At 39.2% G+C, this 23176-nt stretch overlaps 1 protein-coding gene across 1 annotated transcript in view; it reads left to right on the top strand.

The window, feature by feature from the left end:
* BMT2 (base methyltransferase of 25S rRNA 2 homolog) overlaps positions 1-23176 on the top strand; it is a 201210-nt gene that overhangs the window by 147041 nt on the left and 30993 nt on the right. The window contains exon 4 of the mRNA XM_045847799.1: positions 10165-10279. Within this exon, the coding sequence (XP_045703755.1) occupies positions 10165-10279 (115 nt within the window). The remainder of the gene's footprint in view (positions 1-10164; positions 10280-23176) is intronic.

A 23176-nucleotide genomic window follows, 5' to 3' on the forward strand; every position in this document is an offset into this window, starting at 1 on the left:
TCTGAGGAGCAGAGTGAGAAGCCAATGATATCCCAGTGTATATGAAGGTTCAGGCCAAAATTGTAGAAGATATTGAAAAATCAGACGAGGAAGGAGATTGTTTTGGTCCCTGGGACCAGCATGAAGACCAGGGTGGCTGCATCCCCAGTCCCAGTGCCCACCAGGTCTCCCACACTTGCTGCAGGATTCTTAGAAGAGAGCCAGGTCAATGTCTCCCTCCCCTACCAGACAGGGAGGTTTGAGCAGCACCAGGGTGGACCTGGATGCTTGAAGTCACTGTGGGGAATAAAGACAAAATGGCAAACACACTGGAACTGTGTTCACCTGCTGAAACTGTGGCTGCCTGCTGGGTCATTACCAGCAAAATTGGGGAGCAGGGTGATGCCTGGAGAAGGGAGAATAGTTGGGCTGTGACCGACCCTGACCCAGATAGTCTCCAATCTGGTTGGAAAGTTGGGCTGTGGGAGAGGCCAAACACTTGTTTGTAGCAGCAGGCTTGAACAGGAGGAATTTGTTCAAAAATAAAGGCACTCAGTGTCTGTTTAAGGAATTCTCCCAGAACAAGACCATTCCTGCATCCCCTGGCTGCATCCCTGCAGCCTCCACAGCCTCGGCTGTTGGCCCGCCCCTGGTGCCAGGACCATGGACGCATCCCTACTCTACACCAGCCACAGTAGCAGAGGGTGCCCTCCTGTGCCTGTGGCCCTCCTGTGCCTAGCAGTGCCTGTGCCTGCTGGACCCAGCTGCTGCCACAGCTGCGGCTCCTCCCCCACAGCCAAAGATTCCATGTGCCCACGCCCACAGTCATGGCACCACCCACAAAGGAGGGCAGTAGGGCTCAGAGAGTCAGCAGTCCCCAGAAAGACTTAACTCGGGGGGAGCTGAACTACCCTGAAGAGACTTTGAGAGCCCCTAGCACCTAGAACAGCAAAGAGCAAAAAGATGGTGTGTGTTTACCCTAGTTGGTGCACCTCAGGGACAGCACAGCTGGTGGACTGAAGGCATAGCCTGATGCATAAGGGCACTGGGGGCCTGGCAGTGAACTGAGGAACTGGGCTAGAGGCCTGGCAACTGAAAAGAGGGTGGCTAATACCTGGCCCCCATCCACACAAAACCAGAGGAAGGGAAAAAAGCAAAACCCAATCCCCCTCAGCCTGCTGTAGCCAAGAAGACCACCGGAACTCACTTGGCTATTTTAAAGCCAGCAGAAGGCCTTTTTTTCTTTATTTTTTCTTTATTTTTTCCCACAAGAGAAACAGTAAGACCTGAGACAAATTTCACTTTGCTGTCACAGAGAATTTGCAATTTATTATTTTTAGTTTTTTTCATTATTTTTCCTTCTTTTATTTTACTAGTACTTTTTAAATTTTTCTTCTTTCTGTTTAGTTTTCTTCATTTTGTTTGTTTAATTCCATTGTTTGACTGGTTTTCCTTGTTCTCTCTTTCATAGTGTATTTTTAATGTTCCTTCTTTCACTTCATTTGTGTTCTAATAGCACAATACTCTAGGTCTTCTACTTCCTGTTCTTGTTACTCAGATCAAATAGATTCTGTCACATGATTGTTGCTCCATTGCTGTTGTCAATAATTGTTGTTCCATACAATTGTAAATACTACACAGCACCACTCCCAGATCTTAAACCATTTCACTGTCTTCCAGAACTTTATTACTGTTCTGGTTAACTCTGTTCTCTTGCACACTACATCTATTTTCTGTTCTTTACTCTCACTATATCTCATAATATGACCTCCCATAACCTCACTATTTCCTGGATCAACCTCAAAATCCTCCCCAGACGCAACAAGAGTCTTATCTTTTTTCCATTCTGTCTAAAAAATGACTAATCAGGTGAAATATCGTGGTTAACACTACTCATCCAAAGTATTTCCTAACTCTTCTCTATGGGTTGGTACTTTAAGGCCGATATAATTTTGCCTTCCCCCTACAAATGGTCGCATAAAAGTGTAGATGGGAGCTGTGAACACCGGTATACCTGCTGGAAGAGAGGACCCACCAACAGATATTAATGGAAGAAGGTGAAGTAGTGAATGGAAGCCACACTAACTTCCACCCAGGACCAATCTGGAATTACAACTAAACTGTGGAGTAATTACCCAGAACAAGTAACTGAACAGTAGTGAGAGAGAAGCCTCAAAACCTTGTAGAGACAGAAGAACCAGCTTCAACACAAACTATCCGCACCTGCACAGCAATATAAGACATGGTAGGTGGAGTTATCCTCAGTTAACCCAGCTGGAGGGAAGGACCCACCAAAGAAAGACCCAACAACAATCAAAACCCAAAGACATCCAGAGAGCCAATATAAATGACAGCCCAAGAGTATCAAGTTCAGGAGATCAAGGAGTCTGCTCCACTGAATCTCACAGGTCTTCTATCATAGAAGGTCACACCACAAACCCAGGGAGCCAGAACAGATCAATTTGAGAAGCAGAGGCTATCAAGTAGATTCTCAAAAAACAGTGGGAATACAAAGAAACAAACCCCAAGTGACAGAAAAGGAGGAAGCCTGAGAAAGAATGCTAAATTAAGTAGAGGCAAGTCAACTATCATTATTGAGTTCAAAGCCATGGTTATAAGGAAGCTCAATGAGCTCACAGAGAATTACCAAATTCTACAGGGAAACTACGATGAACTCACTGCAACCTATACCAACATGAAAAAGAAAATAGAAACTATCAACAAAGGCCAAGAGGAAATGAAGAATACAATTTCTCAATTAAAGAACACAGCAGAAGGAATCAAAAGCATGCTAGATGAAGCAGAGGACCAAATCACCAAGCTGAAGGAGAAGGTAGAGAAAAAATTCCAGAAAGAGCACAAAACGGAAGAGAGACTCAGAAATAACAAAGAGGATAGGGGAACTACAGGACAACATGAAGCATTAACAACATCTGTGTAATAGTGACACCAGAAGAAGAAGAGGAGCAAGGGATAGAAAACCTGTTTGAAAAAAGTAATGATGGAAAACTTCCCTAATTTGATGAGAGAAAAAGTCACACATATCCAGGAAATGCAGAGAATCAATCAAGAAGAACCCAAAGAGGCCCACTCCAAGACACATGATAATTAAAATGGTAAAATTCCAAGACAGAGAATCTTAAATGCAGCAAGGGAAAAAAAGGAAATAACATACAAGGGAGCTCTGATAAGGCTAGCAGCTGACTTCTCAATGGAAATGCACAACACTGACGCATGCACCAGCCCCAGTGTCTGTGGTGTTATGGATGAGATATGAGATAAATTCACAGGGACTACTGAGTCCTGTGGAGGAAAGGGGAAGGCATGGCTACTCTCTCAAGGGAAGAGTGCCTGGCCACTCCCTCAAGAGGAGAGTGCACTGACCGTTGCCTAGACAGGCTTTTATTGGGTTTAATTTGTGCAGGAATACAGGTACAGCTTATTAATCATTGTCAGGCAGTAAAGATCAAATGATAGATAGCATACAAAGAACTATGAGGTCTGTTAGCTAAAGGGCTACAAAACTTTGGGAAACAAACTCATTTCCTGCTCAGACCCTTATCATTTAATTGAGAGCATTCTTAGCAAAGCAGGTTTAACAGAACTTTAGATATCCTTTCTCAGGCCTCATCACCCAGGGAGACTGCCCTTTCCAGCACTGGGCAACACTGCTCTCTGTCATTGTTTCAGGCTTAAGTCAGGCAGAGGAGACAAGATAGCCAAGAAATTAGGAGACTTCTTGCAGGCAGAATGAGGACTCAGGCTTTGTCAAAACCAAGGGGCAAGGGTCCATCACCCCCTTTCTCCATAGTGCCCCAAGTCCTTCCCTGGGGCCTCCACATGATCATGCCTGTCTTAGGTCATTCCCCCCTTGAGGAATCTTACCTGTCATTGGCTAACCGATAAAGCATTGAGGGCCAGGCAAAGTGAAGTAAAAGGAGCAGAAGCAGGGCTCCTGCCAGGGAGATAAGCTTTGTCTCCTTAGTCGCTTATGGTCTGAAGGTCGCTCACTCAGCCTTAGCCATAGGGGGGTTACAGCTTCTGAAACCAGGCAGGGCTGTTCCCAACACAACACCAGAAGAGAATGGCAGGGAATATTCCTAGTAATGAAAAACAGGCCTACAACCAAGAGTACTCTATCCAGCAAGCCTCTCAGTTAAAATGGATAGCCAAATAAGGAGCTTCCCAAAAAAGAGAAGCCTCAAAGAATACACTTCCTGCAAACCAACTCTGCAAGAGATGCTAAAGGGACTGCTTTATGAAAAGGGGGAAAAAAAAGAAAACAGTGAGAGAGAGAGAGGAACACAGGTGCGGGGAAATGGCAATGAATAAGTACCTATCAATAAAAACCTTAAATGTAAATGGATTAAATGCTGCAATCAAAAGACATAGAATAGCTGAATGCATAAGAAATCATGACTCACATATGTGCTGCCTACGAGAGACCCACATCAGAGCAAGATACGTAAACAGACTGAAAGTGAAGGGCTGGAAACAAATATTCCGAGCAAATGGACAGGAAAAAAAAGCCAGGGTAGCAATACTCGTATCAGACTTCAATAAAAGGGCCATAAAAAGAGACCCAGAAGGACACTTCATAATATTCAAGGGAAGAATCCATCATGAAGACATAAACATTGTAAATATATATGCACCCAACACAGGAGGACTCAAACAGATCATGAAAATCTTGGAGGATTTTGAGAAAGATATTGATAGCAACACAATTGTATTAGGGATTTCAACACCCCACTGTCAAAAATGGATAGGTCTTCCAAACAAAATATCAACAAAGATATTGTGGCATTGAACAATGTCCTAGATCAAGTAAAGTTAACTGATATATAGAGAGCCTTTAATCCCAAAGAACCAAAATATAGGTTCTTTTCAAATGCATATGGGACATTTTCAAAGATAGACTACATGATAGAACACAAATCAAGCCTCAACAAATTCAAGAAAACTGAAATCATATCAAGCATTTTGTCTGACCACAAGGTACTGAAACTAGAAAACAACCTCAAGGAAAAACTTCAAAAACAGTCAAATTCATATAGACTGAATAACATGTTATTAAACATTGAATGGTTTAAGAATGAGATCAAGAAAGAAATTAGAACATTTCTGGAAACAAATTAAAATTAACTCAAAACAATCCAAAAATTATGGGACACAGCAAAGACAGTTCTGACAAAGAACTTCATAGTGATACAGGCCTACCTAAGAAAGATAGATGTTTCAAATAAACAACCTAACCCCATGCCTACAAAAACTGGAGGAACAACAACAAAGACAGCCCGGAGCAAGTAGAGAAAGGAAATAACCAAGATAATGAAGAATTAAATGACATAGAGACTAAAAGCACAATTGTAGAATCAATAAATCCAGGATGTGGTTCTTTGAAAAGATAAACAAAATCCACAAGCCTTTAAGCAGGCTCATCAAGAAAAAAAAAAAAGAGAGGGCCCAAATAAACACAATCAGAAATGAAACAGGAGAGATTACTGTTGATACAACAGAAATACAACAGATTGTAAGAAACTACTATGAAGAACTATATGCCAAGAAATTTGAAAACTTAGGGGAAATGGAAAAATTTCTAGAAAAATATAATTTTTCAAAACTAAATGAAGAAAGAAGCAGCAGAAAGCCTAAACAGACCAATAACAGCTGACAAAATTATAGCAGTAATCAAAAAAACTCCCAACACACAAAAGCCCTGGACTAGATCATTTCACAGGAGAATTTTAGAAAGCATTTAAGGAAGAGCTAACCCCTGTCCTTCACAGACTATTCCAAAAAATTCAAGAAGATGGAAGACTCTCAAACTCTTTTTATGAGGCCAGTATCATCCTTATCCCAAAATTAGATAAAGACATAACAAACAAAGAAAACTTCAGACCAATATCACTAATGACCGTAGACACTAAAGTCCTCAAAAAAATATTGGCAAACTGCATCCAGCAATATATTAAAAAGATTATACACCATGATCAAGTGGGATTCATCCCATGGATGCAAGGATGGTACAATACTTACAAATCAAATAAACAAAATGATAGACAAAAGTCACATTATAGTAATAGATTTGAGGAAAGCATTTGATATGGTACAACACCTATTTATGGTAAAAACACTAAGCAAAGTGAGAAATAGAGAGAATGTTCCTGAACATAATAAAGACCATATACAAGAGACCTACAGCCAACATTGTATTCAATGGGCAAAAACTTGGAGCTTTCCCACTAAGATCAGGAACAAGACAAGATTGTCTGCTTTCACCACTTGTATTCAATATAGTATTGGAAGTCCTATCCACAACAATCAGACAAGAAAAGAAATATAAGGCACCCAAATTGGAAAGGAGAAAGCAAAACCGTCATTGTTTGCAGATGGCATGACAGCATACACAGAAAATCCTATAGATTCCACTAAAAAACTCCTTACCAAATCGGTTTTGCCAAGGCTAGTTCTTTATGTCCAAAGTTATATACTTCTCTCTGTCTATTTCTCAGTTGTTTGTTCCAGGTGGTTTCTCCACAATTGAGTTGAAATTCCAGATTGGTCCTGGGAGGAGGTCAGTGGGACTTCCATTCACTCCTCTGCTATCTTCCTTCCTCCCTAGTGTATTTTTTATTTCATATATTGTATTATTTTCTTCCTGGTTCTTGTTTATGGTTTCTCTTTCCTTTTTCATGTTGTTGTGGTTCCCACTCAGTTCCTTGTAGTTGTCACTCAGTTGCTTGAGCATATTCATAACCATTTTTTTAACTCTGTGTCTGATAGTTTGTTTGCCTCCATTTCATTTAGCTCTTTTACTGGGGATTCTTCCATTCCTCTCTATTGGGGGTTCTTTCTTTGTCTCCCCACTTTAGGTGACTGTTTTTGTATGTTTCTGCATCTCAAGATCCCCTGCTTTGCCAGCTCTCTTCTTGGGGTGGGTTTCTGTGGTAGTAGTTCTGTGGTGCTCAGTAACACGGTCCCTTAGATCTCCATGTCTGGAGGCTCTAGAGTTGTACCTTCTTCTATTTATGTTGGGTGTTGTTGTACATGGTCTTTACTTGTTGGTGGCTTCTTTGTTGGTGGCTTCTCCCCTCCAGTGGGCTTACTGGTCACAACTCCCACCTTGTCTTGTATGCTGTTGCACAGGTGTTTGTTAACAAAGCAGTATTATCAGACAACCAAACCTACACCAGCAAAAAGAAAACCCCTACCACATCAAGAATCTCAACTGCAATTAAGCAAAGATTAATAAAGGTAAAGAGATTACAAATGTTATAAGATAGGACAAAGGGTATATTGAAAGGTTTTCTTAGGCTCCTCCGAGGAATAAATGCCAATCAGCCACAAACTTAGGCAGTATAGAGCTTAATTGGGGTTTGCGCACCCGGGCGAAGTTCCCCGGTCTGCACGGTGGGGCCGAGGAAGTCGCACCCAAATAGGGAATATGGCATGGTTTTATTTTGGTTGGCTCTCTTCTTGGGAGCTGGGGATTGGTCCCCTTTAAACAAAGCAGCAGTATATCATTGGTGGTTCTCCTAGGGCTCAGGTTGCTATGTGGATATCTGCTTTGGCAAAGCCCGCTGTTTTGGCTCCCTGGTTTGACGTTAGCCATCTTTTTCGGGTTGTAGTTCAGCTGCCGTTTTGTCCTACCCCGCCCATCCTGACATATATGAGATGACAAAAAGAGGGCAAAAGGTTATTGAGTGGTAAGAGGGAAAACTGATAAGAGTAGAGAGGGAACAAAATTTAAAATGTAAGTAACACACAAAGGGGCAATAGGAACAAAGGGGTAAGAAAAGGGAAAAGTATACTCTGAGGTTTGAAGTGAAATTGAAAAGGTATTGGACCAATGGGAGCAAAATTGCAGAAAAACCACAGCAGTGTCAATAGCAACAGCAGCTGAATGAGGTTTAATAAAGGTGGAACAGGAATAAATATTGTACAAAAGTGAAAAGTGTATATGAAATGTCTACAGTGAAAAATAAATGGTTTTGAGAGGATCGAGGAAGCAAACTACTAAGAGTAAGGAGTAAAGCCCAGATTGAGAAAGGGGGAGAAAATGAAATAAAATTCCTCACTCAATTGATCAGGAACAGGGGGAAGGCAAAATGGACTAAGACAGTTGGAGAGGATTCTGTGGGATTTAAAGTACAAACAACCTGGCTGGCGTAGCTCAGTGGATTGAGCGCGGGCTGGGAACCAAAGTGTCCCAGGTTCGATTCCCAGCCAGGGTACATTCCTGGGTTGCAGGCCAAAACCCCCAGCAACCACACATTGATGTCTCTCTCTCTATCTCCCTCCCTTCCCTCTCTAAAAATAAACAAATAAAATCTTTAAAAAAATAAATAAATAAATAAAGTACAAACAAATAATGAACAAATAAAAGTTCTGTTGGAGAAGTACAGCAATAACTGTGGTGTTTTTGCCCAACTTGCCACTGTGTAAAAAGATGAAAAAGAAATAAGACTCTTATAAGTGGAGAAAAGGAATGTGGGCTGATTTAAAATGAAAAGCACGATGTGAGGGATTAGATGGAGGAGAAATAGAGTAAGGGATAGAAACATGGCATAGTATGAGAGAAAATAAAGTTTATAACAGTAATAAAGCTCAGGAAGATGGTGAAATGGATTAAGACCAGGGAATGGTGCTGTGTGATATTTGGAATAACAGTAATATTATAAAAATACATATATAATCTGAATATCAGTAATAAAAAATAAAGGCCAAGAGTAGTGAGTTATTGGAATACTAGTGAAGTAAAAGGAGAAAAATTGAAGTGTAATATGAAAGTGAGAAAAAAAAGAAACAAAACCCTTAGTGAACAAAAAGAAGAGAAATTTTAAAAAAATTCAAGGTCTGATGAAGAGCAAGGTGAAATTTGTCTTGACTGTTGTTGTTTGCCTCCTGACTTCTTTCTGGATCTGTCCTGGTTTTCCCAGGGCTCCAGGTCTTCTTGATTTAGTCCTGGGGCAGTGTGGGGGGGAACTGTGGGGGGCAGGGTTGGAGGCTCCTGCTAGTTGTTAAGCCTGTCCAGCTAATTTTGCATATCTTCCAGGCTCTTCTAGGCAGTGGGGTATTGGGCTCTTGTTTTCCCTTTCCTGTGGTTTGGCAAGGAAAGGGCCTCAGTCTGGGCTACAATAATCACAGGTGCCCAGTTTCCAGCCCATGCTTTTAGAACACAGTGTGGTAGCATTCTCCAATCTTCACAGTTGGGCTGGGCTGGTACCAATAAAACCTCCTCGCTTTGCACCCCTTTGATCACTTCCTGAGTGGGAGCAAATCATGCCCACAATCTTCCCCTCTAGCTACTCATGCAAGATCCTTCCCCAGTCCGTCTCAGTTCCAATTTTGAAAAAGTCTATTTGGGTGCTGCTGCTGCTCCTGCTGCTGCTCCTCCTAACCACTGCCTGGCATTCCACACACTCCAACCCTCTGACAAGTCCAGAGTCTATCTCAGTCATGGCCAGTCACAGTTCCCCTCTTCTCCCAGCTCCTGGTGCCAACAGAACTCACCCCCCTACAACTATCTGGCACTTGACTAGGCCAGCAACTGCCCCCACACCCTAGCTTTGGTGCACTGCCAGCTGTGTGTGTGCCTATGTGCCTTTTTTTCCGCTCTGGCTACTTTATTTGTTCAAGTCTCTCCTGGCAGATGTCTATGATTTGCCCACCCTGGGAGGGGAGGGAGCTGCTAGGCTTCTATCACTGACCTGTCTCTCCTCTGATGTTGCCCCGGTGGCAGCCAAGTTTCTGGCGCCAGGCTCAGGGACTTGCCCTGTCCACCTATAAAACCACCTTACTGCCCATTTCGAAGCATCCTCTGCATACTTTGGCTTCCAAACTTCTATCAGCTAAGATTCTGTTGGCTGTTCACTTTGTCATTTGGGAGATCAGCTAAGTGTCCCAGGTGGGTGCACAGGCAAGTGAGCTGAGCTCCCACCTACTTCGCTGCCATCTTCTCTCCTCTTAACTATTCAATTTTGATTTCAAGTCTAATAATACAGATAGATACAACCCCCATAAATGAAAATTCAAGGTCCTCAGTAATTTTTAAATGTGTTTAAGGAATCCAAAAACTAAAAGAGAGCCAATAATCTACATGACCTAATCTCTCAAATGTTTGAATTTTTTTATACTTTATTTTTATTTTGCTTGTGTTAAGACAAAATAATCTGTTTTTAGGTTGCTACAAACCTCAGGAAAGATCAGATTACTTGATGTTGGCAGCTGCTTTAACCCATTTATGAAGTTTGAAGAATTTCTAACTGTTGGCATAGACATTGTACCTGCTGTAGAGGTATGCATAGTTATGTGTCTTTTTTTTTTTTGAGACATTGAGACTTGACTATTTTACATGCATATTTACAAAGGAAAAGCATTGTTCCTACATTTCTGAAATAGCAAATATGTTTAGTTGTACAAGTTGGTAAGATACTATTTCTATTCAAAACTAAATATGTTTCATGAAAATATTTTACCATTTAGTTAACCAATATTAACTTTTTCCAGTACCATGTTTGTCTTTATTTTCTGTTTTTATTCCCTGTTTATCATCTGTTGTACAATCAAGAAACTTTAATATATTGCATAGATTTGCACATCACTGTAATGTTTGGGCTTTTGATTTTTTTTTTAATACATCTGTCATTCTGAAATGTATTGTAATATAGAGCCATTATGGAATAGTGGAAATAGCAAAGGCTTTGGAGTCAACCAAACTTATTTAATCCCAGCTATTTGTACTTAGTAAATGAAACTACTTACCTTTACATAGTATGTTTCCTCTACTTTTAAAATTAGAATTTTTTAGTGACATAAATTTATGATGTTTTACATTTTACTTTTGATATAACACCAGACACAGAAAAAAATTAAATTAAGCCCTGGCTGGCATGGCTCAGTGGATTGAGCACTGGCCTGCGCTCACCAGTTCCATTCCTAGTCTGAGCACATGCCTGGGTTAGGTCCCCAGTAGGGGGCACTTTAGAGGCAACCACACATATAATGTTTCTCTACCTCTCTTTCTCCCTCTCTTACCCTCTGTCTAAAACTAAATCAATAAAATCTAAAAAAATAATAAATAAAAACAAAAACCATAAAAATTTACAAAATAAGTATGTTGCTTTTAAGGAGAATATATGTTAGAGTGTAAATTCTTTGAATTAGGGATTTTTTTCCTCACTGCTATGTTCCCAGCACCTAGAAACATGCCTGGTACAGTAAGTATGCACTAAGTACTTTTTAAATAAAAGATTCTAATCTTACTTTCAACCTGGGTTTGAATCTCTGAACCTCAGTTTTCTCATTTGTATAATGGGTTTTGTAATGGATTATACTTTACTATTTTGTTATAATGTATGCTTGAGGAAAAGTATTTAAAGCACTTAGTCAAGTACCTGTTATATAGTAGGTGCTAAAGAAAGATTTTCTATTCTTATTGAAATGTTCCTACATGAAGATTCAACTTTTATGTGAATCTTTAATTTTGATGAGCATGACTCTTTAGATTAAATCTATATAGTAACATTGAGGAACAAGAAAATGCTAAAACCATTACTGTCATCTCTACTTCCTACATGTGGATAAATGCTTGCTTTATATTAAAACAGCTCTTCTTAGGTTTTTACTGCAGAAAATTCCTGTGTCATCAGGAGTTAGAGTTTTACAGGGCAGGTGACTCTCACCTTTCTTCCTCAAGATACATATTAGAGATGTCCTTCAGGGACTACTGAGACATGATAACCATTTGATCTGAACCTGAGGCTTAAATAGTATTCTTAAAATATTTAAGTTGATTACAGGTGGGGCTATAAACTTTCAACTCTAAAGTTATTAGAGAAAGCAAAACAGCTTCTATACATAAGTTTAGTAATAGAATCAGAGTTGTAGTTTCAGAACTGTATAATTAAAATTAAAGGAAGAGTTCCAGTCAAAAATGGAGTAACAGGGACCAGATTGATCCTCTTACCCCTGCCTAAATTTAGCAACAAAATGTGAACAAAGTATTAAAAATAATTTATAAAACAGTAGACATCAAGTAATGATGGATAATAATCCCCAAGAGACTGAAAACTAGATGAGTCCTAAAATTGCACCCGCATATAGCCTTCAGAGTTTCCAGGACATGGCACAAAAAGAGGTTCCCAACCCCTCTGATTCCCATTGTTGTGGAGGTGGAGCTGAGAGTGCTAGCAGACCAAGACAGCTAAAATCCCTAGGACAGAGTACCAAAGATATGAGAGCTGCATAGAGGGAAAACTCCAGGGGTCCAGAGCTCTTTTAGTACACAGCTGAGCACTGATCAATGTGTGTGTGTGTGTGTGTGAAAGAGAGAGAGAGAGAGAGAGAGAGAAAACTACATGAGACTGAAGGAAGCACCATCTGAAAGGACTAGAGGTTATAGTGCTTGGCATTCACACAGGCTGGAAATACATGGAAATACACACAGGCTGGAAGTAACCACACTGGAAAACTCAAGAACCACAGCATATTTGGTAGAGTACACAATAGAGCCTTGCCTTGCCTTACTGGTGAGAATAATTAGCCTTAGAATAAAAAGTGTTCCAGTTCCACCTAACAAATCCTAAAAGCTAGACCCAAAAAGATCAAACTGTCTCAGGTAACTTAAGTGTGCCCCAGAACGAAGCTCAAGAATATTTATAGCAATGCAAAGCCATTCAGCACCCAATAAGATAAAATGCACCATTTCTGGCGTCCAATAAAGAAGTAACCAGCCAAGTAAAGAAACAAGAAAATAGGACTCACAGTGAGGAGATAAGTCATTCAACAGAGACCGACCCTGTACTAACATAGATGTTAAAATTAGAAAAGAGGGGAGGGCTAAGATGGAGAAGTAGGTAGATACACTTTGTTTCCTCGCACAACCAAAGTTAGGATATCAACAATTTAAAAACAAAAAACAACCAGAACTGCCAGAAAATTGAACTGTATGGGAGTCCAATAACTGAGTTAAAGAAGAAATGTTCATCCAGACTAGTAGGAAAGGTAGAAACAGGCAGCTGGGTCAGAGAGGACACATGGCAAGGCAGCAGCAAAGACCAGGTGGTCCCCCATTCACTTGCAGATAAACCAGGAGGGACAACTGGAGGATGAGACAGACCATCACAACCCAGTGTTCTAGCTTAGGAAAATAAAGCCTCAAAACCTTCAGCTGTAAAAATCTGCAGGGGTTGCAGTGGCAGGAGAAACTGCCAGTTTCACAGGAAGATCTGTAGGAAGGGTCCATGGGATCCTAGAACATACACAAGCCCACCCACCTGGGAATCAGCATCAGGGCAGCACCTAGAAGGGGCAGTTTGCTGGTGGGAAGCAGGGGAAGTGACTGAAAGTGGGACAAAAGCCGAGCAAGTAGCATTGTACCCACTCTGAGCCCTTCCCCACATACAGGGCCACAATGCAGCATCATGGATTGCCCTGCCCTGGTGAATACCTAAGGCTCTGCCCCTTGCAACATAACAGGTGTGCCAAGACAAAGAAATATGGCCCAAATGAAAGAATAGATCAAAACTCCAGAAAAGGAACTAAGCAATGAGGAGATAGCCAGTCTATCAGATACAGTGTTCAAAACACTGGTAGTCAGGATACTCACAGAAATGATTGAGTATAGGTGAAAAGTAAAGGACGAAGTGAATTCTATATGAAGTGAAACAAAGAAAAACATATCGGGAACCAACAGTAAAAAGAAGAGAAATAGGACTCTATTTGAAACAAATGGAAGAAATAAACATTCAAATAGAACAGAATGAATAAATGAAAATTCAGAAAAATTAGGAGAGGCCTAGGAACTTCTGAGACACATTTAAACATTGCAACATCTGAATCATGTGGGTGCCAGAAGGAGAAGAGGAAGGCCAAGAAATTGAAAACTTATTTCAAAAAATAATGAAAAAAACTTCTCTAATTTGACAAAGGTAATAGACATGCAAGTCTAAGAAGCTCAGAGAGTCCCAAACAAGTTGGACCCAAAGAGGAACACACCAAGACACATCATGATTAAATTACCCAAAGTTAAAGATAGGGAGAGAATCTTAAAAGCAGCAAGAGAAAAGAAGACGATTATCTACAAATCAGCTGATAATTCCCATAAGACTGTCAGCTGATTTCTCAAAAGAAACCTTACAGGCAAGAAGGGGCTGGAAAGAATTATTCAAAGTCATGAAAGTCATGATAGAGTAATCTTGGACCTACATCCAAGATTACTCTATCCAGCAAAGCTATCCTTTAGAATGGAAGGGTAGGTAAAAGTGCTTCCCAAACAAGGTCAAGTTAAAGGAGTTCATCATTGCCAAACCCTTATTGTATGAAATATTAAAGGAACTTATCTAAGAAAAAGAAGATCAAAACTATGAACAGTAAAATGACAATAAGCTCACAACTATCAACAACTGAATCTTAAAAAAAATAGTAAGCAAACTACTAAATAGGAACAGAATCACAGAAATGGAGATCACATGGACGGTTATCGGAGGGGGAAGGGGAGAATGGGAGAAAATTACAGGGAATAAGCATATTATGGTAGGTACAAAATAAACTAGGGGTGGTTAAGAATAGTATAGGAAATATGGAAGCCAAATGACTTACATGTATGACCCATGGACATGAGCTAAAGGACAAGGAATGCTGGAGAGTATGAGGGTACCAGGCAGAGTGGGATAAAGGGAAAAAATAGAAATGGGACAACTGTAATAGCATAATCAATAAAATATGCTTAAAAAAAGAAAAATTAGAAAACAAGAATATTAAAATAGGGGCTTTTTAACTATATTCCATGTGTACAACAAGTTAAGTAAATACATGGAAGACCTTTTAAAATATGCAAATCTAATTTCTAGAAATGGTTTACTACAATATATAAGAAATACAAACTACATGGAACTAATGATAATTAAATATTAAGAAGAAAAGTTAAATTAAAGACATGGCAATAAAGCTACTTCAAATTAAACATGGAAAAGAGAATGTTTTAAATGGAAGAACATCACAATTTCAAGTGGCCAAATTTCAAATGGTGAAATACAGGCATAATTGGAGTTTCCCAAAAAAGGGCAGAGGATTAAAGAAATTAATTTTCAAACTTGATAAAAGCTATAAATCTAGAAATCCAAAAAGCTCAATAAACCCTAAGCTCACACACACACACACACACACACCAAAAGAAAAAAAAAGAAAGAAAGAAAAAAGAAAAAATTACGCCCTGGCTGGTGTGGCTCAGTGGATTGAGTACTGGCTTTTGAACCAAAGTGTCACTGGTTTGATTCCCAGTCTAGTGCACATGCCTCGGTTGCAGGCAAGGTCCCCAGTAGGGAGCATGCTAGAGGCAATCACACACTGATGCTTCTCCCTATCTCTTTCTCTCTTCTTTCCCCTCTCTCAAAATAAAAAAAAAAAAAAAAATGAAATCTTTAAAAAAAAAAAAGAAAATTAACACCAAGGAACATCAAACCTCTCCCCCAAAAAATAACAGTGATAAAGACTGTCTTAAAAAGTAGCTAAAGATTTATAAAATGAAAAAAACATGTTAAAAGACTAAAAGATGATAAAAATTTGTCAGCTAGGATCCAAACTTAGTGAAAATATCTTCCAAAAATGAAGGCAAAATAAGGTATTTTTTTAAGATATGTAAAACCTGAAAGATTTCAAGATCAGTAAACCTGCATTGTAAGTAATGTTAAAGAAGTGCTTTGATATGAACCCCAGCTCATGGCGTCCGTGACACTGTGGATGGGGGAGAGACATCCACATGGACTACCAAGTCCTATGGAGGAAAAGGGCAGACGGCTTTGCTCTCAACAGGAGCCAAAAGCTGCGGCCTCTGCCATGACAGGCCTTTATTTCTTTTTTCTGGTCACATTACATGATGGTCCTCATTTACTATGCATAGGTTGGCTTTAGGTGGTTACCTTTTACAGAAAACAAAGGAGATGCTGCTGCTAATCACATCACAGAAGAAGGATATTTGCAAATGAAAAGGGAAAAGTGGTTGAACCAGTTACACTCTACACTGGGGAGTTTTAGCATGGATTTTAGGAAGTTACAGTAAGCACTTGCTATCTTAATTCAGGGTGAGGGAGTTTTTAGCAAAAGCAAGACTCAAAGCATCCTATGTACATTGCAGGCCTGATTCCCCACAGGAGAGAATCTATTTGTGGGCATGGGTCCTGTGCATCTCCAGGTGGGAGCTGGCCCCACGCTACACAGAATGGTCTCCTACAGTGCTTCAGCCAGGTGGAGATACGAATCTGCAGATAATGAAGAGTATAGGAAAGAATAACTTCATAGCTGTAAAAAACATATACTTTTATTATTTAAGATCTTTAAAAGATAACTGGTCATTGTTAGGGCTTAAATCTACTCCTGCCAAAAAGATATGTAAGAGTTGTAAACCCTAGTATTCGACTTTATTTTAGAGATAGGGTCTTTTCAGAGATAATCAAGTTAAAATTAGGTTATCAGGATGGGCCCTAATTCAATATGACTATGTACCTTATAAAGAGGAGAAATTTTGACATACATACACAGGAAGAATGTAATGTAAAGATGAAGGCTGTGGGATGATGCATCTACAAGCTTAAGAGCACCAAAGATTTCTAGGAAACAAATAAAAGGTAGGAGAAGGGTATGGAATACATTCTTCTTACAGCCCTCAAAAATGCCAACCCTGAATTACTTTGACTGCTGACTTCTAGCGTCTAGAACTATGATAATACATCTATGTTGTTTAAGCCACCAAGTATGAGGTATTTTGTTATGGCAACCCTAGCAAACTAATATGACCATTTCAATAAAAATAATAGAGTGGGGTTTATAATGTATGTAAAAATAAAAATGTAGGACACCAGTAGCACACAGAATGAGAAGGGAGAAATGGAGATATACTATTTTAAGGTTCTTATATAAGAAGTAGTGAAATATTATTTAAAGATAAACTCTAATATGTTAAAGATGTATACTATAAATACTAGAGCTAATGAGCCAACAAAGGAGATAAAATGGAATCATGAAGAAATTCAGATAATTTGAAAGATGGAAAAAAAAGGAAGAACAGAAACAATGAAGAGATGGCACAAATAGAAAATAAATAGCAAAATAACAGATTTAATCCTAAATGTATCAATAATCACCTTAAATAGCTATGGCTTAAATACCCCTATTAAAAGGCAGAGATCGTCAGATTGAATAAAAATGCATTACGCAAATTGATCCTGCCTATAAGAAATTCACTTTAATTATAAACACACAAATAACAGCAGGACAATGTATAAAAGAAAGCTAGAGTAGCTATTATAATCAGATAAAGTGGATGTCAGAACAAAGAATATTAACAGCAGTAAAGGGGGTCATTTCATAATGAAATGGTTAATTCACCAAGAGTACAAATCAATCCTAAATATTTATACACCCAATAAAGGTATCAAAATATATAACCCAAAAACTGATAAAGTAGCTAGGAGAAATAGACATTTATAAAATTAAAGTTGGAGATTTGAATACCCCTCTCTCAATAATGGATAGAACAATTAGAATATTAATCAAAGAACTCACCAAGAAAATTGTGCTACATTCTCGAATGAAGATAAACAAAAACATAAGATACTAACATGCCTAAGACAATAAAGTAGTATGTATTGGAAATTTTTCAGAACTCAATATCTTTACTAGAGAAAAAAGGAGATCTCAATGCAATGAGATCAACTTCCCAACTAGGGAAAAACACAATAAATCCAAAGGACAAGAAAGAAAGTAATAAAGATAAGAGCAGATATCTGATCTAATGAAATAGAAAACTTTCAGAAAAAGAAGTGAAAATTGGGTGACATCAGTATCATGGCAGTGTGAGAAAACCTCTTAAGTCTCTTATTTTAAAGATACAGCAGGTTGGACAACTATAATTCAATAAAGGATTCCCTGCTCAACAAAAAATGTCCAAGACTCTGCCATTGAGACATCTGAAGGTGGGCTTTAGAAGTGAGCAGCTGAGGCACAGGGGGCAAAGATGACAGGGGAGGCATTCCAACAATTGTGGCAGCTCCAGCACATGCTGTATCACTGGAGTAGGGTTGCAACCTCCTCTTGGCAGATCAGAGGCTGGTACCCATTGAAGCCAAGCTCAGGGGCAGCGGCCAAGAAGTGGTGCAAACAGTGGCTCTGCTGTGAAGCAGCCACCATCACCAAGGAAAAAGAAACAAAGCTACAGATGTGTAAGTCTGCCCAACCCTCACTTTCCTGTAGCCTGCTGTTTACAGCAGTGGCAGCAGCAGTGGAGGCAGGTTGTGAAAGGGTAGAAGTAACACTTTTACTGGAGTGGTGTGTACTCATTTGAGCTGAACTCAGTAGAAAGAATAAAGCCAGAGATATGCAACAGCCCACTTCCTCCACCAACACAGACCAACCATTGTGGTGGAACCTGGTAGAGGGAACAGGGACACCTCAAATAGTGCAATGCAGCCAATCACTTCTAGTTGTGAGAAAGCAGGGTGGGGAACTCATAGACCTGGATTCCCACTGCTGGCCACATACTGCCATGGAGGTGATGCCCTGAGGCTAAGTAGACCACTTATACAAGGGGTCCCATCTCTTCAGGGAATACAGGGCATTTTCCACTCTGAGGCAACACCACCCCACAGAAACCCAGAAGTCCCATTACTACAGGTAAGAAAAATATTGCACTGTAGCACCACCTACTGGAAAACAAAAGAACTCTACTTATCAACTTGTTCAAGGGTAAAAGGCAACAAGTACTTTAAAGGCAGAGAAATAATACATCATGTACTATGAACAACCAAGGAGATGAAGTAAATCTGAAATAAAATAAAAAATCTCCAGAAAGTAAACTCAGAGACATGGAATATTGTGATTTAAATGACAGTGAATTCAAGATTGCTTGCTGCTGTGAATAAAGATAACAAAAAACTTCAAGCGATACAAGAAAACTCACAAAGTCAGTTCACTGAGCTCAGAAATAAAATCAACAAACAAAATATGTACTTTATGAAAGAGACTGAAACTACAAAAAGGAACCAAACAGAATTTTTAAAGCTGAAGAACTCAATAAATGAGATGACAAATGAATTAGAGAGCTTAGGAAAATAGAGCAGACAGGAAGGACGAAAGAATTAGTGATATTCAAGATAGAAATCTACACATGACTCAGATGGAAGAAGAGGGAGAATTGAAAGTAAAAAAATAAAACATGAAAGATCTCTATGAGAACTATCTGAATACATTAGAAATAGCAATGTATGAATATAGGGTATATCAAAAAAAGAAAACAGGGAGAATGGAATAGAGAGCCTGTTCAAATGAATAATAGATGAAAACATCCCAAACTTATAGAAAGAGCTGGACCTTGGAATATAAGAAGTTAACAGAACCCATAATTATCTCAATTCAAAAAGACTTTCCCCAACACTCTCAGAATTTTATGACAAAGAGAATTCTCAAGGCATCCAGGGAAAAGAAGACTGTGCCATATTATGAAAACCCCATTACAATAACATATCAGATTTTTTTTTTTCAAGAGAAACCAAACAGTACAGGAGAGAGGGGAATGAAATATTCAAAATATTGAAAGGAAGAACTTACCAGCTAAGAATAATATATCCAACAATATTATACTTTAGATATGAAGAAGAAATAAAGGCTTTCCCAGATTTAAAAAAAAAAAAACAACAACAACAAAACCAAGAAATTTACCATCACATAACCTGTATTATGGAAAATAAGGATATTCTTTTATCTGAAACAAAAAGACAAAAGGATACAAAACTGTGAGCAAGGTGACTGACAGCAACACGAAATTGCAACCCTTGTTCAGAGTAGGGCTTAACAATAAATATAACACAAAGGTTAAAGTAGGTAAAGGCATTTTTGTTTCCAAAAAGAAAACAGCTTATACAGTTCAGAAATGAATGCATGGCAAAAAAAGGGGGGATAATTTGTGAAAATAAACATAAAGAGGAAGGAGGGAATGACTGACGTTTCAAAGGTAAATGGAGATAAGATACAATAAGTACAATAAGGAGAAGAAAGACATTTGTACATAGGAAACTTTTTTGCATGAACCTAATAGTAACCACAAAACAAAACTTAAGAACTGAGACATATATCATAAAATAGAGGAAACTGAGGGAATACAATCATAGAATACCAGCAACCTAAAATAGGAGACAGAAACACAAGGAAAAATAAATAATGGAAACAGAGCAATCAGAAAACAAAAGATAAACTGGCTACAGGGAACCTCCATATATCAGTAATCACCCTACACTTAAGTGGATTGAACTCACAAATAAAAAGACACAGAGTAACGGATGCATTAAAAAAAAAAAGACCAAACTATATGTTCCTTTCATGATACACATCTTAGCTACAAAGACAGACAGACTCAGAGTAAAGGGGTGGAAGATGAATTTCCAAGAAATGGCATCCAGGAAAGAGTGTATGTTACTGTACTTATATCTGACAAAATAGATTTCAAAATAAAAATGGTAAGAGACAAAGACTTTTATTCTGATAAATTGGACAATGCATCAGCAAGACATAACACATACATGCATCCAACCTGGAAGCACCAAAATATACAAAGCAATTACTAACAAACCTAAAGGGAGAAAATGACCAAGTACCATTATATTAAAGGTCCTAAATACCCTATGGACAGCAATGGATACATCATCTAAAGAGAAAAACACTAAGGAATTTTGGCCTTAAATGACATATTACACCAAATGGATATGATGTATAAGTGCAGAGATTTTTATCCTAGAACACCAGAATATTCATTCTCTTCTAGTGCATATGGAACATTTTCAAGGATAGACCATATGTTGGGGCACAAAAGTTAGCTTCAACAAATTTAAGAAAATTGAAATCATACCACACATGTTCTCCTACAATAATGCTTTAGAATTGGAAAGCAACTGCAAAAAAATAAAGTTGGAGAAAACTCAAATTTGTGGAAGTTAAATAATAAGCTAATAAACTGACTGGGTCAAAGAAGAAGTAAAATAGACCAAAAGATATAGAGAGACAAATGAGAATGATAATGTGATATGTCAAAATTTTTTGGAATGCAGCAACAAGAGAAAGTTTATAGCAACAAAGAGCTGATTCTTTGAAAAAAAAATAATTAAATTGACAAACCTCTGGCTAGATTCACTAAGAAACAAAGAGAACCCACTCAAACTAAATCAGAAACCAAAGCGGGGTAGGATTGAGGGTGAGAGGTGAAGATGGGTGGGGCAGGGGAGAGTAGAGGAGGGAAAATGGAAATGACTATAATTGAACAATAAAAATAATATTTTTCTTAAAAAACGAAAGAGGAGGACTTCCAACCAAGATGGAGGCATAGGTAGACACACTGTGCCTCTTCCCACAACCAAAAGAAGGACAACAACAACTTAAAAACAAAAAACAACCAGAACTGCCAGAAAATCAAACTGTATGGAAGTCTGACAACCAAGGAGTTAAAGAAGACACATTCATCCAGAGCAGTAAGAAGGGCGGAGATCGGCAGTTAGGCAGAGAGGACATGCAGTAAGGTGGTGCCTGGAAGACCAGAGCTGGCAAGGCAGCAGCTGGAGGACCCAGTGAGGCACCAGATTGTGCAACGGGCCGTACAGGCTGTTGCTGGGCAGCCAGGCAGCAGTGGGTGGACCCAGCGAGGTGGCAGATTGCAGGCTGGGTGGTCCCACATTCGATTGCAGATAAACCAGGAGAAACAACTGGGGAATGGGACAGACTGCGCAACTCAGGGCCCCAGTTCAGGGAAATAAAGCTTCAAACCACTGATTGAAAACGCCTGTGGGGGTTGAGGCAGCGGGAGAAACTTTCAGCCAGACAGGAAAGTTTGTTGGAGAGACGCACAGTGTCCTAGGACATACACAAACCCACCCACATGGGAATCGGCACCAGAAGGGTCCAATTTGCTTATGGGAAGTAGGGAAGTGACTGAAATCCAGCAGAGAGCAGAGCAAGTGCCATTGTTCTCTCTCGGACCACTTCCCCACATACAGCATCACAACTCAGTGATGAGGGTTACCCCTGGTGAACACTTAAGACTCTGCCCCTCACTATGTAACATGCGCATGAAGACCAAAAAAAAAAAAAAGGCCCAAACGAAAGAACAGATCAAAGCTCCAGAAAAAATACAACTAAGCAATAAAGAGATAGCTAACTTATCAGATGCACAGTTCAAAACTCTGGTAATCAGGACGCTCATAGAATTGGTTGAATTTGGTCACAAATTAGATGAAAAAATGGAGGCTACACCTTTCACTATTTCCTTACTGAAATAAAGGAAAATGTACAGGGAACCAATAGTGATGGGAAGAAAACTGGGGCTCAAATCAATGGAGTGGACCAGAAGGAAAAAAGAAACATCCAACTAGAAAAGAATGAAGAAACAAGAATTCAAAATATGAGGAGAGGCTTAGGAACCTCCAGGACATCTTTAAACATTTCAATATCCGAATTATAGGGGTACCAGAAGGAGAAGAGGAAGAGCAACAAGTGGAAAAGTTATTTGAACAAATAATGAAGGAGAACTTCCCCAATCTGGCAAAGGAAATAGACTTCCAGGAAGTCCAGAAAGCTCAGAGAATCCCAAAGAAGTTGGACCCAAGGAGGAACACACCAAAGCACATCATAATTACATTACCCAAGTTTAAAATTGGGGAGAGAATCTTAAAAGGAGACAGTTGTCTACAAAGGAGTTCCCATAAGACTGTCACCTGATTTCTTAAAAGAAACCTTTCAGGGAAGAAGGGGCTGGGAAGGATTATTTGAAGTCATGAAAGGCAAGGATCTACATCCAAGATTACTCTATCCGGCAAAGCTATCATTTAGAATGGAAGGGCAGATAAAGTGCTTCCCAGATGAGGTCAAGTTAAAGGAGTTTATCATCACCAAGCCCTTATTATATGAAATGTTAAAGGAACTTATCTAAGAAAAGGAAGATAAAAAATATGAATAGTAAAATGACAGCAAACTCACAATCATTAACAGCCACACCTAAAACAAAAACAAAAGCAAACTAAGCAAACAACTAGAACAGGAACAGAACCACAGAAATATGGAGATCACATGGAGGGTTAGCAACAGGGGAGTGGGAGGGGGAGAGTGGAGGAAAAGTTACAGAGAATAAGTAGCATAGATGGTAGGTAGAAAATAGACA

Source organism: Phyllostomus hastatus, unplaced genomic scaffold (assembly GCF_019186645.2).
Source record: "Phyllostomus hastatus isolate PE091 unplaced genomic scaffold, TTU_PhHast_1.1 phas_contig_118, whole genome shotgun sequence".
In the NCBI taxonomy this organism is placed as follows: Eukaryota; Metazoa; Chordata; class Mammalia; order Chiroptera; family Phyllostomidae; genus Phyllostomus; species Phyllostomus hastatus.